This window comes from Bombina bombina, chromosome 2 (assembly GCF_027579735.1).
Source record: "Bombina bombina isolate aBomBom1 chromosome 2, aBomBom1.pri, whole genome shotgun sequence".
In the NCBI taxonomy this organism is placed as follows: Eukaryota; Metazoa; Chordata; class Amphibia; order Anura; family Bombinatoridae; genus Bombina; species Bombina bombina.
The window spans coordinates 1,096,079,639-1,096,095,895 of NC_069500.1; the positions used below are offsets into that span (position 1 = coordinate 1,096,079,639).

General features: G+C 40.6%; 1 protein-coding gene across 1 annotated transcript in view; it reads right to left on the reverse strand.

The window, feature by feature from the left end:
- Window positions 1–4,109: 4,109 nt before the first annotated feature.
- LOC128650066 (SH3 domain-containing protein 19) overlaps window positions 4,110–16,257 on the reverse strand; it is a 169,502-nt gene continuing 157,354 nt past the window's right edge. The window contains exons 14-16 of the mRNA XM_053703736.1: window positions 7,398–7,443; window positions 5,939–6,069; window positions 4,110–4,240 (exon numbers count right to left, since the gene is read on the reverse strand). Of these exons, the coding sequence (XP_053559711.1) occupies window positions 4,181–4,240; window positions 5,939–6,069; window positions 7,398–7,443 (237 nt within the window). The 3' untranslated portion in view covers window positions 4,110–4,180. The remainder of the gene's footprint in view (window positions 4,241–5,938; window positions 6,070–7,397; window positions 7,444–16,257) is intronic.

Genomic DNA, 16,257 nt, shown 5'->3' on the forward strand with positions numbered 1-16,257 from the left:
CTCCGTTCCATTGTCTGAGCATGCATAATTGCAGAGCTCTCAAATGGAATTGAGCAAAGGGAATGATGTCCATGGAAGCGACCATCAGACCAATTACTTCCATAAATTGAGCGCTGATGGCTGAACAGTAGACTAGAGAGAGAGGCAAGAGGAGAGAACTTTGGCTTTACTGGCCCTCGTCAGAAACATTTTCATAGATAGGGAATCTATAATGGTCCCTAAAAAAAACACCCTTGTAGCTGGAACAAGGAAACTCTTTCCCAGATTCACTTTTCATCTGTGGGAATGTAGAAAAGACAACAAGATCTTTGTATGAGATTTTGCTTGTTGAAAAGATGGCACCTGAACCAATGTGTCGTCCAGGTAGGATGCCACTGCAATTCCCCGAGACCTGATCACTGCCAAAAGAGCCCCCAGAACCTTTGAGAAAATTCTGTGAGCTGTGGCAAGGCCAAACGGAAGAGCCACAAACAAAATGTTTGTCTAGAAATGTGAATCTCAGGAACTTGTGATGATCCCTGTGGATGGAAACATGAAGATACGCATCCTTCAGATCTATGGTCATCATGAACTGACCCTCTTGGACCAAAGGAAGAATGGAATGAATGGTTTCCATTTTGAAGGACGGTACTCTGAGAAACTTGTTGAGACACTTAAAGTCTAAAATGGGTCGAAAAGTTCCCACTTTTTTGGAAACCATAAACAAATTTGAATAGAATCCTAGACCCTGTTCCCTTACTGGAACAGGAACAATCCCTCTCAGGGAGGAAAGATCCTGAACGCAGTTCAAGAATGCCCCTCTTTTTACCTGGTCTGCAGATAATCATGAGAGCTGTAATCTGCCCTTGAGAGGAAGAGATTTAAATTCTGTTTTGTAACCCTGAGATACTATGTCCACAGCCCAAGGATCTGGGATATCTCATATCAAGGCTTGACAAAATAGGGAAAGTCTGCCCCCCACTTGATCTGGTCCCGGACCGGGGGCAGACCCTTCATGCTGACTTATGCTCAGCTGAAGGTTTCTTTGATTGCTTCCCCTTGTTCCATCACTGATTGGGCTTCCAAGAAGACTTGGATTGCTCCTGCTTGGAAGAGGAAGACTTTTGTCTGATCTTCTTATCTTGCGGTAGAAAAGACCCTTTTCCACCCGTATTATCAGAAATTGTTTCTGCCAGGCCAGGTCAAAACAAGATCTTTCCCTTGTAAGGGAGCACCAAAAGCTTGGACTTGGAAGTAAAATCAGCTGACCAATATTTTAGCCACAAGGCCCTGCGGGCTAGAACAGAGAAGCCTGACATCTTGGCCCCCAGTTTAATAACTTGCATGTTAGCATCAGAAATAAAGGAATTGGCTAGTTTGAGAGCCTTAATCCTATCTTGAATCTCCTCCAATGGAGTCTCTTCTAAAATAGATTCAGACAAAGCATCACACAAATAAGATGCCGCACTAGCTACAGTGGCAATGCAGACTGCCATTGAATACCCTGATGAACATACATCTTTTTTAAATAAGCCTCCAGCTTCTTGTCCATCGGTCCTTAAAAGAGCAGCTATCCTTTATAGGGATCGTAGTTCTCTTAGCCAAAGTAGAAATAGCTCCTTCTACTTTAGGCACCGTGCGCCATGAATCCTTAATGGAGTCAGTAACAGGAAACATATTTTTAAAAAACTGGAGAAAGGAAAAAAGAAATCCCAGGCTTCTCCCATTCCTGTGATATAATCTCTGTCACACGGCCTGGAACATGAAACACTTCCACAGAGGAACGAACTTCATAGTATCTAAGTTTACTAGATTTTTTAGGATTGACCGCGACAGGATAGTCGGAGTCATCCAAAGTAGACAATACCTCCTTTAACAATACACGAAGGTGTTCAAGCTTAAACCTGAAGCTTACTTCTTTAGCATCAGGCAAAGGAATTATACTATCAGAATCTAAGATCTCATCCTTCGAGGAAGCCACAGAGGAAACCTCATCCTCAGAGTTATGAGGGAGGGCAACATGTGTAGCAGCAGCAGGGACAGAAAAAAAAACTCAACCAGGAGGCTTAGAGGAACTGTAGGGCATTGTATGTGACACCATAGAGGCTTGGGACATTTGAGGAGAAAGCTGTGGTATTGCCTGAACAGCATCATCCTTTAGAGACATTAGGCTCAGAAACAAAAAGTTTATCTTTACTTTTTAAAGTTCTGTCTAAACAGGAGGAACAAAATTGCATGGGTAAAACAATTTGTGCCTCAAGACACAACAAACATTTATCCATAAGAACAGACTCCTGCTCCATGATCCATCCCAAAGAAAAAAACGAATAAAACCTTTTTTTTTTATTTTAAAGTACTATCACTTTAAATTTTAAACTCACATAGAGCGAAAAAAGACAAACCCCAATGAAAGCCGATGCCCTATCTGGCCTCCGTTTGGAGAAAACAAAAAACAGCTTGCCAAATAACCTTGCCGGTTTCCTAAACACAACCAGCACCACCGATGCCACTCTGAACACAGAGCAGAAGAGACAGTGAATCATGTGACCGGCTTGCTTAACAGAGCACAAAGTGAAAGTGTGTGAACACAGAGGCGGCAAAAACACTAACAAGAAGCTGAGATGCAAATCTTTGCAAACTGAGCCCTCTTAAAGTCAAACTGTGACCACAGCTTTAACACTGCTCTCAAGTGCAAACATAAACAAAAAAATAAAGACCCATTACTCCAACAAAACCAAGCAAAAGGGACCTTTAAACACACAGCAGAATAAACTGAGCCACAAATAAAAATAAAAAGTTAACCCTTTCCTATCCATAAAGGAAGGTTAACCTTAAGTCTCACACATACATATCCTGTGCCTGCATGCTGCCAAAATAAAAACCCTACTAAGGGTTTAATGTGTCCCAAAACAATAATGCATATTTTTTTGTTAAATAGAAGTGCAAGTCTCCAAACCTAGAAGACAAAAGCATTTACCTGCACATCCAGCTGTCCAGCAGGTAGAAAGCATACTAGGCGTGAAAGGACACATACTCCTTACAGAGACCTGTAGAAAAAGAAAGAACAGAGTAACCAACTCTGGCTTTCTATACCATGGGCAGCAAATATGTTAGAAAACTAATCAAGGACTACCTCACAACTTTCTAACTGCTTTAAAGACACCACTGCTCTATTGCAGAGATTGATATGGACTACAGCTATACCCAAAAATCTTGCTTGCAGCGAAAAGAAATCAAATTTTTTCTTCAGACACCAAACTTTACCTCCTCCATTGACAGAGGCAAAGAGAATGACTGGGGATTATGGGTAGGGGAGTGAAATTTAACATCTTTGCTGTGGTGCTCTTTGCCTCCTTCTGCTGGCCAGGATTGATATCCCCACTAGTAATTGAATGATGTTTTGGACTCTCCATATCTTAGGAAGGAAATATTATTTATACATACAACAAAGTATTTAACAACCTTAATTACAAAAATATACATATAGATCCATAAACTTTTGTAGATTATACAACATAACACAATATCATTACTAATCTTAAAACATAATTAAGCTCCAAATATAGTCAAAGAAGTGCAAGATAAAATACCTCCTCGGATATATAGTATTCCAGGGATTAAAGTGTGAAAAACTTGAGAGAAAAAAGATCCCCATGTAATGTATCAAATTTGTTACTATAAAGGTGCTGCATATTCATTATCATGTGTTACCGTATTTTCTAAATAACAATAACTCAATATAAACTTCTAAATTTCCCTGTTTCTGGTAATAAAACTCTTCTAATTCAATAAAGTCGGACACCCTATTCTTCCATATTTGTATGGTCGGGACGTCTATACTTTTCCAATTTTTGGCAATCAAAAAAACAACACTATTCATGAAAATCTGGAAAAGTTTACTAGATATTCAATGGAAATTTTGGGAGTTGTGTTTAAAAACCAAATCAAAGGATTGGATGGTAATGAGATTTGGAGAATCCCTTCAATCTCTTGAATGACTGAGCCAGATCTGATAAACATGTGGGCACCACCACCACATATGCCCTAGCCCTCTATCTACATGCCCGGATCTCAAGCTTCTGTTATTTTTCCTGGGATATAATCTATTAAGTATGTGATGCGCAAGACACCACTTGTGCAATATTTTAAAATTAATTTGAAGCATTGTGGATATTACAGTAATTTTCTATTGGTAAATTACTCACTTTGTTACAGAGTTGAAAGTAATGTTTTTCTGAGTCACTTTATCAGGAACATCAACCTATTAAAAGAAATTTAGAGAAAACACTTAAAATTTAGGTAAATATCATTAATAAACATAGTAAATATAGTTTGTCTCTTACTTTCCACAATAAGTATTAATACCTGCACTCTGCTATGTTTCATGATTAAGTTAACATGGAAATAATAAATATAGATTCTATCATTAGAACGTTTATATATAATAAGATGATGCAGGGAGGTTTGTCTATCAGGGGTTCTAGTATGCCGCTGAACATAATATATAGAGCAGAAGCTGCTAATGTATGGTGTTTTCATTTGAAAATAGATAATATAATCGTTGCACAAACATTATTTAACCCTTTAATGACTTAAATGCTAAAGAGGGTAGCAATGCATTACAGTAAACTCAGGCAAACAACAGCTTAATAATGCCTAACTTTCTAGGCAGAGAATCTGTTCCTAGGACATAGAGGAGGTGACTAGTCCGACTACTACACAAACAAATACTGTATACAGTTTACAAAATACATGTCACACTAGCTGTAATTCAAATCAGCATCTAAAATCTATATATAAACACAAATTATTTATATACAGGGTTACATATACTGTAAACTACATGAAAAAAAAAACTTACAGATACAAGTATACATAAATAAAACTGTTCTTTTCGGCAGAAAAACAGTGTAAATATATACTAGTAAAAACAAACAGTCTCCCATAGAATATATTGTAGATAATCATCCTTTATTTGTATTAAAGAGACATACAAATGATGCTTCAAGTTTAAAGAATCACTTCCCGTACCATTAATATATGGATTGGTCCCACATGAAAACAAAATATGGGGAGTATAGTTATTCAGAGAGGGAATTAAAAAAACAAAAAACTGTGACAACAAGAACTTCAGAGCATGTTACCATTAAAGGGACCACTTGCTCTTGTATAAAAATTGTGATTGTCCCATTCAATGAGGCCAAAAAGTAAAATCTTCACCCTAGGTTTTGCTGCCAAACCAGCTATTTGATTTGCAGCATTTTAAAGGACAGAATTTGCTTTCTGGATTTTCTTGGGAGGAAAAGCAGAATTTTACAGAAAAGCAAGATGTGGTTTAAATAAAAGCTCAGCCAATTAGGATTCTAATTGGAGTATTGTATACTAAATAGCGTAGAGGCCGGACATTTGTCCAACTGACATTTGTGTGACGGAAAATATTCTGAAAAATGGCCGTCGGTTAACAGTCCGGCCACGAAAGATAGACAGAAAGATAGATAAGGATAGATACAGATCAAAAGATAGACAGACAGATAAATAGTTAAAAGTACGTTGTAGGGGGTGGGGCCCATGGTTAGATTCCCAGAGGTGGTTGCAGCGCCCGAGATTCTGATTAAAACAAAACTCTCTGGAGCGTATTTGCCCTCGGCCGACGTCGGAACACAGTCTCTCGGACATATGTCTGACGGACAAATGTTCTTCGACATTCTGTCCATCAGCATTTTGTCGAGCACAAAATAGCATAGGATTTGTTTAAAATGCAAAAACAAAAGCAACCACACATCAAATGAGTGATGGCAATACAAAAACATAACTAGGAGTAATGTATCAGCCTTACTGCATCCCCTCCTTTTAACTAAGATTTTCAGTAAAAAATCAGAATATTAAGTTAATAATATCTATCTATTATTATTCATCATCAGTCTTAAAGACCAGAATATAATTAGCATATGGTACATACCAGAACCCTGACATGATTGGAAGGAAATATTCCAGTACAACTTTTGCACTTTCCTTTGTACCATTCATTGTCAATTTTTTCCAGTAAGTAAACTGTTTCCCCTGCATTAAGGCTCAGATCATCTACATCTCCTGCAAAAAAAACAATGATCACTTACCAACCCAAAGATGGAGACTATGCTTGCTACATACCCACTGCTAAGCAGAACGTACCAAGATCAGACTTCTGCATTGTAATTTTTTTTAATTATATGAGTAGATGGTATAAAGTCCTCTTACTACTAAATAAATGCAAAACTCAATGTATTCGATCAACTGACAATCATATCTTCAGAATTGTAGGTAAAGATTTTTTACTACAACTACAAACAAAAGAAAATAGAAAATAAACTCACTTTGCTTGTTTTCCTGACAACAGCATATAATTATTTAATTAGACCAAGATAAGATTATGGTAAAGCATAGTCTTAAAGGGACACTCAAGTCAAAATTAAAACTTCCATGATTCAGATAGAGCATGCAATTTTAAACAACTTTCCAATTTACTTCCATTAAAGGGACAGAATACTCATATGCTAAATCACTTGATGCAGCATAACTGTAAAAAGCTGACAGGAAAATTTCACCTGAACATCTCTATGTAAAAAAGGAAGATATTTTACCTCAAAATGTCCTCAGCTCACCAGAGTAAATGCTGTGTAAAAAGTTATCTTTCAGATACTGCCCAGCTGCAGGTTAAAAAAAAAAAAAAGAAAAAAAGAAAAGAAATGAACAGCAGCCAATCAGCATCAGCAGTTCTGAGGTCATGAACTGTTTTACTGTGATCTCATGAGATTTTATAGTAAACGTCCTTAAACTAAATAGGGAAATAATATAAGTGTGCATGAGGCACGCTCCTTTGCAAGTCCCGGGACATGGATACTGACTGGCTGCTTAAAGTCCTTTAGAGCGGGTTGTGAATACTTTTTGAGGTAAAATATAATTCTTTTTTTACATAAAGATGTTCAGGTTATATTTTCTAGTCCGTTTTTTTACAGCTATGCTGCATCACTTTTAACTTCCCTTTAACAAAATGTGCACAGTCTTTTTATATTTAGACTTTTTGAGTCACCCACTCCTACTGAGCATGTGCAAGAATTCACAGGATATACATATATGCATTTCTGATTGGCAGATGGCTGTCACATGATGCAGCAGGAGTAGAAATAGACATAACTTTTCAAAATTGTCAGAAAAAAAAAATCTTCTACTCATTTGAAGTTCAGACTAAGTGCTATTGTAGTGTCTTATGTATTTGTTGATTTTTCAAATCTACTGTATTTACTGGGCCTTTAAAAGAAGGCAATATTATATAATGAAACATAAATGAACATAAAAGAACAAACAAGGTTCTGCCACTGGCTACTGTTTTATAAAGTTACATGAAGAAGCTGCTGCAAACAGATAACAAATGCACTTACCCCCTGTAAAATCATGCAGCACCAGAGCACGAGGAACATTGTTGTCCTTCAAAAAAATAATAAGTTTAAAGATTATACTAAGTAGTGAAGGTATTTTCCCCACACCAAAGGGCAGCACTTTGCATTTATGGCAACAGCTAAGTATTTTCTGTATGTACAACTAATAATAACAAAATAAATAATCCTCCCTCAGTATCATTCCCATTTTAAATTACAGGAGTAAAAAACAAAAACGACAGCAAACACATGCAAGTTGCACATACACTTAAATTAAAAATCACAGTTCCAGTTACCTAGAGTGGGGAAAAAATATTCTACTTTGCACAATTGCTCAGCCAAAGCAACATTTGTGACCCTTGTGAGTCATTAACTATCCTAGTGCAGTGAGAACTTTAGGTCAGGGATGGCCAATTGGCAGCCCATGGAACACATGTGGCCCTCAGCACCAGTTTATGGAGCCCCCATGAGAAAATGAAACTAAGAATAGGTGCCAAAAATTAGTGGGACCAGGAAAAAGCAGAAATAGAAAAAGGAAATTTATGCATACCTGATAAATTGATTTCTTCTACGATACGAGTTCACGGATTTCATCCTTACTTGTGGGATATTACCCTCCTGCTAACAGGAAGTGGCAAAGAGCATTACAGCAGAGCTGTATATATAGCTCCTCCCTTCCCCTCCACCCCCAGTCATTCAACTGAAGGTTTTAGGAAGAGAAAGGAAAAGCTAAAAGGTGCAGAGGTGACTAAAGTTGTAAAAATAAAGAAAATATAATCTGTCTTAAAATGACAGGGAGGGCCGTGGACTCGTCGTATCGTAGAAGAAATCAATTTATCAGGTAAGCATAAATTTCCTTTTCTTCTACAAGATACGATGAGTCCATGGATTTCATCCTTACTTGTGGGATACAATACGAAAGCAACAGTACACGGATGAAAGGGAGGGACAAGACAGAGACCTAAACAGAAGGCAGCACTGCTTGAAGAACATTTCTCCCAAAAACAGCCTCAGAAGAAGCAAAAGTATCAAATTTGGAAAATTTGGAAAAAGTATGAAGGGACGACCAAGTCGCAGCCTTACAAATCTGTTCAACAGAAGCATCGTTTTTAAAGGCCCATGTGGAAGCCATAGCCCTAGTAGAATGAGCCGTAATTCTTTCAGGAGGCTGCTGTCCAGCAGTCTCATATGCCAGGCGGATGATACTCCTCAGCCAAAAAGAAAGAGAGGTAGCCATAGCTTTCTGACCCCTACGCTTTCCAGAATAAACAATGAACAATGAAGATGATTGACGGAAATCCTTGGTAGCCTGTAAGTAAAACTTCAAGGCACGGACCACGTCCAGGTTATGTAACAGACGCTCCTTCTTAGAAGAAGGATTAGGACACAAGGAAGGAACAACAATTTCCATATTAATATTCTTATTTGAAACAACATTAGGAAGAAATCCAGGTTTGGTAGGTAGAACCACCTAATCAGAATGAAATATAAGATAAGGCGAATCACATTGTAACGCTGAAAGCTCAGAAACTCTTCGAGCAGAAGAAATAGCAACTAAAAACAGAACTTTCCAAGATAACAATTTAATATCTATGGAATGCATGGGTTCAAACGGAACCCCTTGAAGAACTCGAAGAAGTAAATTCAAACTCCAGGGAGGAGTAATTGGTCTAAATACAGGCTTAATTCTAGTTAGAGCCTGACAAAAAGACTGAACATCTGGCACATCTGCCAAACGTTTGTGAAGCAAAATTGACAAAGCAGAAATTTGTCCCTTTAAGGAACTTGCTGATAACCATTTCTCCAACCCTTTTTGGAGAAAAGACAGAATCCTGGGAATCCTAACTTTACTCCATGAGTAACCCTTGGATTCACACCAATAAAGATATTTACGCCATATCTTATGATAGATTTTTCTAGTGACAGGCTTTCTAGTATCAATGACCGAATCAGAGAATCCTCGCTTAGGTAAAATCAAGAGTTCAATCTCCAAGCAGTCAGCTGCAGAGAAATTAGATTTGGATGTTGGAAAGGACCTTGAATGAGAAGGTCCTGTCTCAAAGGAAGTTTCCACGGTGGCAGAGAGGACATGTCCATTAAAACCGCATACCAAGTCCTGTGTGGCCACGCAGGCGCTATCAGGATTACTGAAGATCTCTCCTGTTTGATTCGAGCAATCACGCATGGAAGGAGAGGAACACATAAGCTAGGCTGAACGACCAAGGCACTGCCAGGGCATCTATCAGTTCGGCCTGGGGATCCCTCAACCTGGATCCGTAACGTGGAAGCTTGGCATGATGAGATGCCATCAAATCCAGTTCCGGTCTGCCCCATTGGAGAATCAATGAAGCAAACACCTCCGGATGGAATTCCCACTCCCCCGGATGAAAAGTCTGACAACTTAGAAAATCCGCTTCCCAGTTTTCTACTCCTGGGATGTAGATTGCCGACAGATAACAAGAGTGGGCCTCCGCCCATCGCATTATCTTGGATACTTCTATCATCACTAAGGAACTCCTCGTTCCCCCTTGATGATTGATATATGCCACAGTCGTGATGTTGTCCGACTGGAATCTGATGAATTTGGCCGAAGCCAACTGAGGCCATGCCTGAAGCGCATTGAATATTGCTCTCAGTTCCAGAATATTGATTGGAAGTAGAGACTCCACCTGAGTCCAAACACCCTGAGCATTCAGGGAATTCCAGACTGCACCCCAGCCCAGAAGACTGGCGTCCGTTGTCACTATCACCCACGAGGGTCTGCGGAAACATGTCTCCTGGGACAGATGATCCGGCGACAACCACCAAAGAAGAGAGTCTCTGGTCTCTTGATCCAGATTTATCTGAGGAGATAAATTCGCATAGTCCCCATTCCACTGTCCGAGCATGCACAGCTGCAGTGGTCTGAGATGAAAGCGGGCAAACGGAATGATGTCCATTGCCGCTACCATTAAACCAATGACCTCCAAACACGGAGCCACTGATGGCCGAGGAATGGACTGAAGTGTTCGGCAAGTATTCCAAATCTTTGATTTTCTGACCTCCGTCAGAAATATTTTCATGGTTACCGAGTCCATCAGGGTTCCCAAGAAAGGAACCCTTGTGTGTGGGACAAGTGAACTCTTCTCTATGTTCACCTTCCAACCGTGAGTTCTCAGGAAAAGCAGCACTGTGTCCGTGTGAGATTTTGTCAGATGATAAGTTGACGCCTGGATCAAGATATCGTCCAGATAAGGCGCCACTGCTATGCCCCGCGGTCTGAGAACCGCCAGAAGGGACCCTAGAACCTTTGTGAAGATTCTGGGTGCTGTGGCCAACCCGAAGGGAAGAGCCACGAATTGATAATGTTTGTCCAGGAAGGCAAACCTTAGAAACTGATGATGATCCTTGTGGATAGGAATATGAAGATATGCATCCTTCAAGTCCACGGTAGTCATATATTGACCCTCCTGGATCATTAGTAAGATTGTTCTTATAGTCTCCATCTTGAATGATGGAACTCTGAGAAATTTGTTTAGACACTTGAGATCTAAAATGGGTCTGAAAGTTCCCTCTTTTTTGGGAACCACAAAAAGATTTGAGTAAAACCCCTGCCCCTGTTCCAGTTTTGGAATGGGACAAATTACTCCCATGGTAGAGAGGTCTTTTACACAGCATAAGAATGCCTCTCTTTTTATCTGGTCTACAGATAATCGTGAAAGATGAAGTCTCCCTCTTGGGAGAAAATCCTTGAATTCAAGTTGATACCCGTGGGTCACAATTTCCAGTGCCCAGGGGTCCTGAACATCTCTTGCCCAAGCCTGAGCAAAGAAAGAAAGTCTTCCCCCTACTAGATCCGGTCCCGGATCGGGGGCCGCCCCTTCATGCTGTCTTTGTAGCAGCAGCGGGCTTCTTGGATTGTTTACCTTTATTCCAAGCCTGGTTGGGTCTCCAGACTGACTTAGATGGAGCAAAATTCCCTTCCTGCTTTGTGGAGGAAGAGGAAGCAGAGGGTCCTCCTTTAAAGTTTCAAAGGAACGAAAATTATTTTGTTTACCCCTCATCTTAACAGATTTATCCTGAGGTAGGGCATGGCCTTTACCTTCAGTAATGTCAGAAATGATTCCCTTCAATTCAGGCCCGAATAGGGTCTTACCCTTAAAAGGAATAGCTAAAAGCTTAGATTTTGATGACACATCAGCAGACCAAGATTTGAGCCATAATGCTCTACGTGCTAGAATGGCAAATCCTTCACTTTTCGCTGCTAATTTAGCAATTTGAAAAGCGGCATCAGTAATAAAAGAATTAGCTAGCTTGAGAGCCTTTATTCTATCCAAGATGTCATCTAATGGAGTCTCAACCTTCAGAGACTTTTCTAGAGCATCAAACCAAAAAGCTGCTGCAGTAGTTACTAGAACAATGCAAGCCGTAGGTTGTAAAAGGAAACCCTGATGAATAATTTCTTTAGAAGACCCTCTAACTTTTTATTCATAGGGTCTTTGAAAGCACAACTGTCCTCAATACGTATAGTTGTACGCTTAGTCAGGGTAGATATAGCTCCCTCCACCTTAGGGACTGTTTGCCACGAGTCCCGAATGGTGTCTGATATGGGAAACATTTTCTTAAAATTAGGAGGGGGAAATTCTGAAATAATCTTAGGCACCGGAAAAACATCAGTGTAAGTAGGCACCTCTAGATATTTGTCCATCTTACACAATTTCTCTGGTGGTATCACAATAGGGTCACAATCATCCAGAGTCGCTAAAACCTCCCGAAGTAACAGGTGGAGGTGTTCAAGCTTAAATTTAAAGGACATCACGTCCGAATCTGTCTGAGGTAACACATTTCCTGAGTCTGAAAGTTCTCCCTCAGACAGCAATTCCCTGACTCTCAACTCAGAGCACTGTGAGGGTACATCAGAAATAGCCAATAAAGCATCAGAGGATTCAGTATTCACATTAATACCTGGCCTACTGCGTTTACCCTGTAACACTGGTAATTTAGATAATACCTCTGTAAGGGTAGTTGACATAACTGCAGCCATCTCTTGCAGAGTAAAGGATTTAGAAGCACTAGAGGTACTTGGCGTCGCTTGTGTGGGTTGTGACACTTGGGGAGAATTGGATGGCATAGCCTGATTCTCTTCAGACTGAGAATCATCCTTAGGCACACTTTCTTTACCTAAAATATGCTTTTTACAGTGTAATGCCCTTTCAGTACAAGAGGTACACAATGTAAGAGGGGGTTCCACAATGGCTTCTAAACACATAGAAAAATGAAATTCCTCAATGTCAGACATGTTGAACAGACTAGCAATAACCACAATAGTCGTTAAACACTTTATTTATTGATTTAAACAATTTTTTAAAAGCATGTACTGCGCCTTTAAGAAATAAAAAAGCGCACAAATTTTCCAAAACTGCTTCAAAACGTTAATTTACCCTTTTAAATTAACTACACCCAATCAATGGCTCCAAAAATTATTGCACCCCAAGAGTAAGGGGAGAAATTAACCTCTAAAAGGTATTTATAGTCACAAATATGTTAGATTTGACAAAAATAACCTACCTGCCCCCAGGGCACTGCAAAATGACTCTGCAATGATCCGGTTAACAGAACACCAGTCTAGGCTCAACCAGAGCTAATGCCTGCTGCCTTCTCAGTCAGAGTAAAGTGCATGTCTGAGCGCGTGAAATTAAGCCCCGCCCATCACGTCCGATGAGCGTCTAGGCCTGAACAACCGCATGGTGAAGCGGTTCAGAGTATAAGCCATGCGGATCTAAAAAAACCCTAAGCACACTCAAAATGTGACCCAACGGTTTATAAACATAAAAATGTTAAGCATATTTCTGCCTCTCCCAGTGTCCTTTATAACGCGGTTATCCATTATAATGCTTGCCCACTATGTCATATAAAATAAAGTAAGCCTAGGTTACTCAATAATACCCTTTGTTTTACAGGTGTTCTGCTTACCCCTTCCCTTGCAGGGAAATAAACGTCAGCCAGTTCTGATATACCAAGTATCCTAAGAAATAAAGGGCTGCACATACCTCAGTGCTGCTTGTAGAATGAAACCGTTCTCCACACTGAAGATGTCTCTTGTATTACCTTCAGAAGTCTTGTGGGAACCAATATGGATCTTAGTTACAGCTGCTAAGATCATCAACCTCAGGACAGAAATCTTCTTCCATATCCCCCTGAGGAAAATAGTACTCACCGGTACCATTTAAAATAAAAAACTTCTTGATTGAAGAAACTAAAACTAACACCTCACTTTACCTCTTCCTAGTATAACACAGGCAAAGAGAATGACTGGGGTGGAGGGGAAGGGAGGAGCTATATATACAGCTCTGCTGTTGTGCTCTTTGCCACTTCCTGTTAGCAGGAGGATAATATCCCACAAGGATGAAATCCTTGGACTCGTCGTATCTTGTAGAAGAAATGTGTGTTTAGGGACTTCTGGTGAAACATTTGGAAGGGAAAACAAAAGCTGGCCCTGTATCAATGGATATTATCAGGAAATATATTATTATTTGTGTACATTTGTGGGGGTCCTGAAGGCTTCTACAATATTAATCTGCAGCCCTCATGTGTTAGGAAGTTGACCATCCCTGCTTTAGATAATATTCTTATAGACAGAAATATTTCACAGTATTGCTTTGAGGGGCACTTCATGCTATTTAAACAGTATGGGGATGAGAAAGACTAGATTGGCTGGCTTTAGTGTGTGGATGTCAAAGTTTATTTGCAGACAGTGTGTCGTCTATCAACAGCAACTCGGCAAGATTAAAAATGCACACACACATTGTACACATTACAAAGACCAGTGCTAAGCAACAAACAACACATGTAGTCCTCAAAAGAGCCATTTCTTTTCATCCTTTCATAGGACCACAGGAAAAAAAAAAAGTTTCTAGACCCAATGGGCTAGAGAAAGATAGTGAATAGAGAGAGGATGGAGGACCTCTGTTCTACAGAGTAAAATGGGATTTTTTATTTTATTTATTTTTTTTGGTATAAAAATGTGTCATTCTTTCCTGCCCCAGAGGAGCAGACGAGGGCTGCCAGAGAAATGTCCATTTGCCTGACATAAATCCTCTATAAAAGCATCTTAAATTCTTGAATCCTGTAGTGTAGGAAGAAAGGAAATCATATAATTTAACACAGTTTAGCCAGGAACCTTTCACTTGAAAGGAAAAGTGGCCTGTATTCATTAAAGCTGAGATTGTTTGCTGGAACCGCAATGTCAGCCACTGGCAACTTCTGTATAGCAAGTGGCATCATCACTAACCATGTGTTGTTGTCTGTGTTTTCATAGAATCATAGAATGTGTTGTTTGCATACAAAGAGAGAAGCGCTCTACCAGGAACGAACAACAGCTCAGTGGCTTGTTCTATGGCGATTTACCACCCGGAAGCAGCCTCTTTTAGACCAGGGTGCTTTTCACAGAAGAAAACTTTCCTGAAGTATATCAGTCTGATCCCGCCAAGTAAGGTCAGTCCAGCCCCGAAATACCAGGCAATTCTCCTCTGAACAAGGAACATGACAACCCCAGACGATCGTTTCGGCCTCCTATGGGCCTCGTCAGTGAGGTGCAGCCACATTCCTCTAAGCACACTGGGCAAGGAGTCCACGTCTAGTTTCCCCCATCACCCATAGGGAGACTTCCCCAGGGTCATAATAATTTGCATACAAAGAGAGAAGCGCTCTACCAGGAACGAACAACAGCTCAGTGGCTTGTTCTATGGCGATTTACCACCCGGAAGCAGCCTCTTTTAGACCAGGGTGCTTTTCACAGAAGAAAACTTTCCTGAAGTATATCAGTCTGATCCCGCCAAGTAAGGTCAGTCCAGCCCCGAAATACCAGGCAATTCTCCTCTGAACAAGGAACATGACAACCCCAGACGATCGTTTCGGCCTCCTATGGGCCTCGTCAGTGAGGTGCAGCCACATTCCTCTAAGCACACTGGGCAAGGAGTCCACGTCTGGTTTCCCCCATCACCCATAGGGAGACTTCCCCAGGGTCATAATAATTTGCATACAAAGAGAGAAGCGCTCTACCAGGAACGAACAACAGCTCAGTGGCTTGTTCTATGGCGATTTACCACCCGGAAGCAGCCTCTTTTAGACCAGGGTGCTTTTCACAGAAGAAAACTTTCCTGAAGTATATCAGTCTGATCCCGCCAAGTAAGGTCAGTCCAGCCCCGAAATACCAGGCAATTCTCCTCTGAACAAGGAACATGACAACCCCAGACGATTGTTTCGGCCTCCTATGGGCCTCGTCAGTGAGGTGCAGCCACATTCCTCTAAGCACACTGGGCAAGGAGTCCACGTCTGGTTTCCCCCATCACCCATAGGGAGACTTCCCCAGGGTCATAATAATTTGCATACAAAGAGAGAAGCGCTCTACCAGGAACGAACAACAGCTCAGTGGCTTGTTCTATGGCGATTTACCACCCGGAAGCAGCCTCTTTTAGACCAGGGTGCTTTTCACAGAAGAAAACTTTCCTGAAGTATATCAGTCTGATCCCGCCAAGTAAGGTCAATCCAGCCCCGAAATACCAGGCAATTCTCCAGGAAAGTTCTTCTCTGTGAAAGGCACATGTTGAGCAAAAAGAGGCTGCTTCTTGGGTGGTAACTAGCCATAGAGCAAGCTATTTTGCTTTTGTTCGTTCCCAGGTTGAGCGCTTCTCTCTTTTTATTTATGCAAATTATGACATTTTGGGAAGTCTCCCTAAGTGTGATGCGGGAATCCAGACGTGGACCCATTGCTCAGTGTGCCTAGAGGGATATGGCTGCACCTCACTGACGAGGCCCACAATAGGCCGAAACGTACGTCTGGGGTTTTGCTGTTTCTCTCGTTCAGAGAGGGATTGCCTGGTAT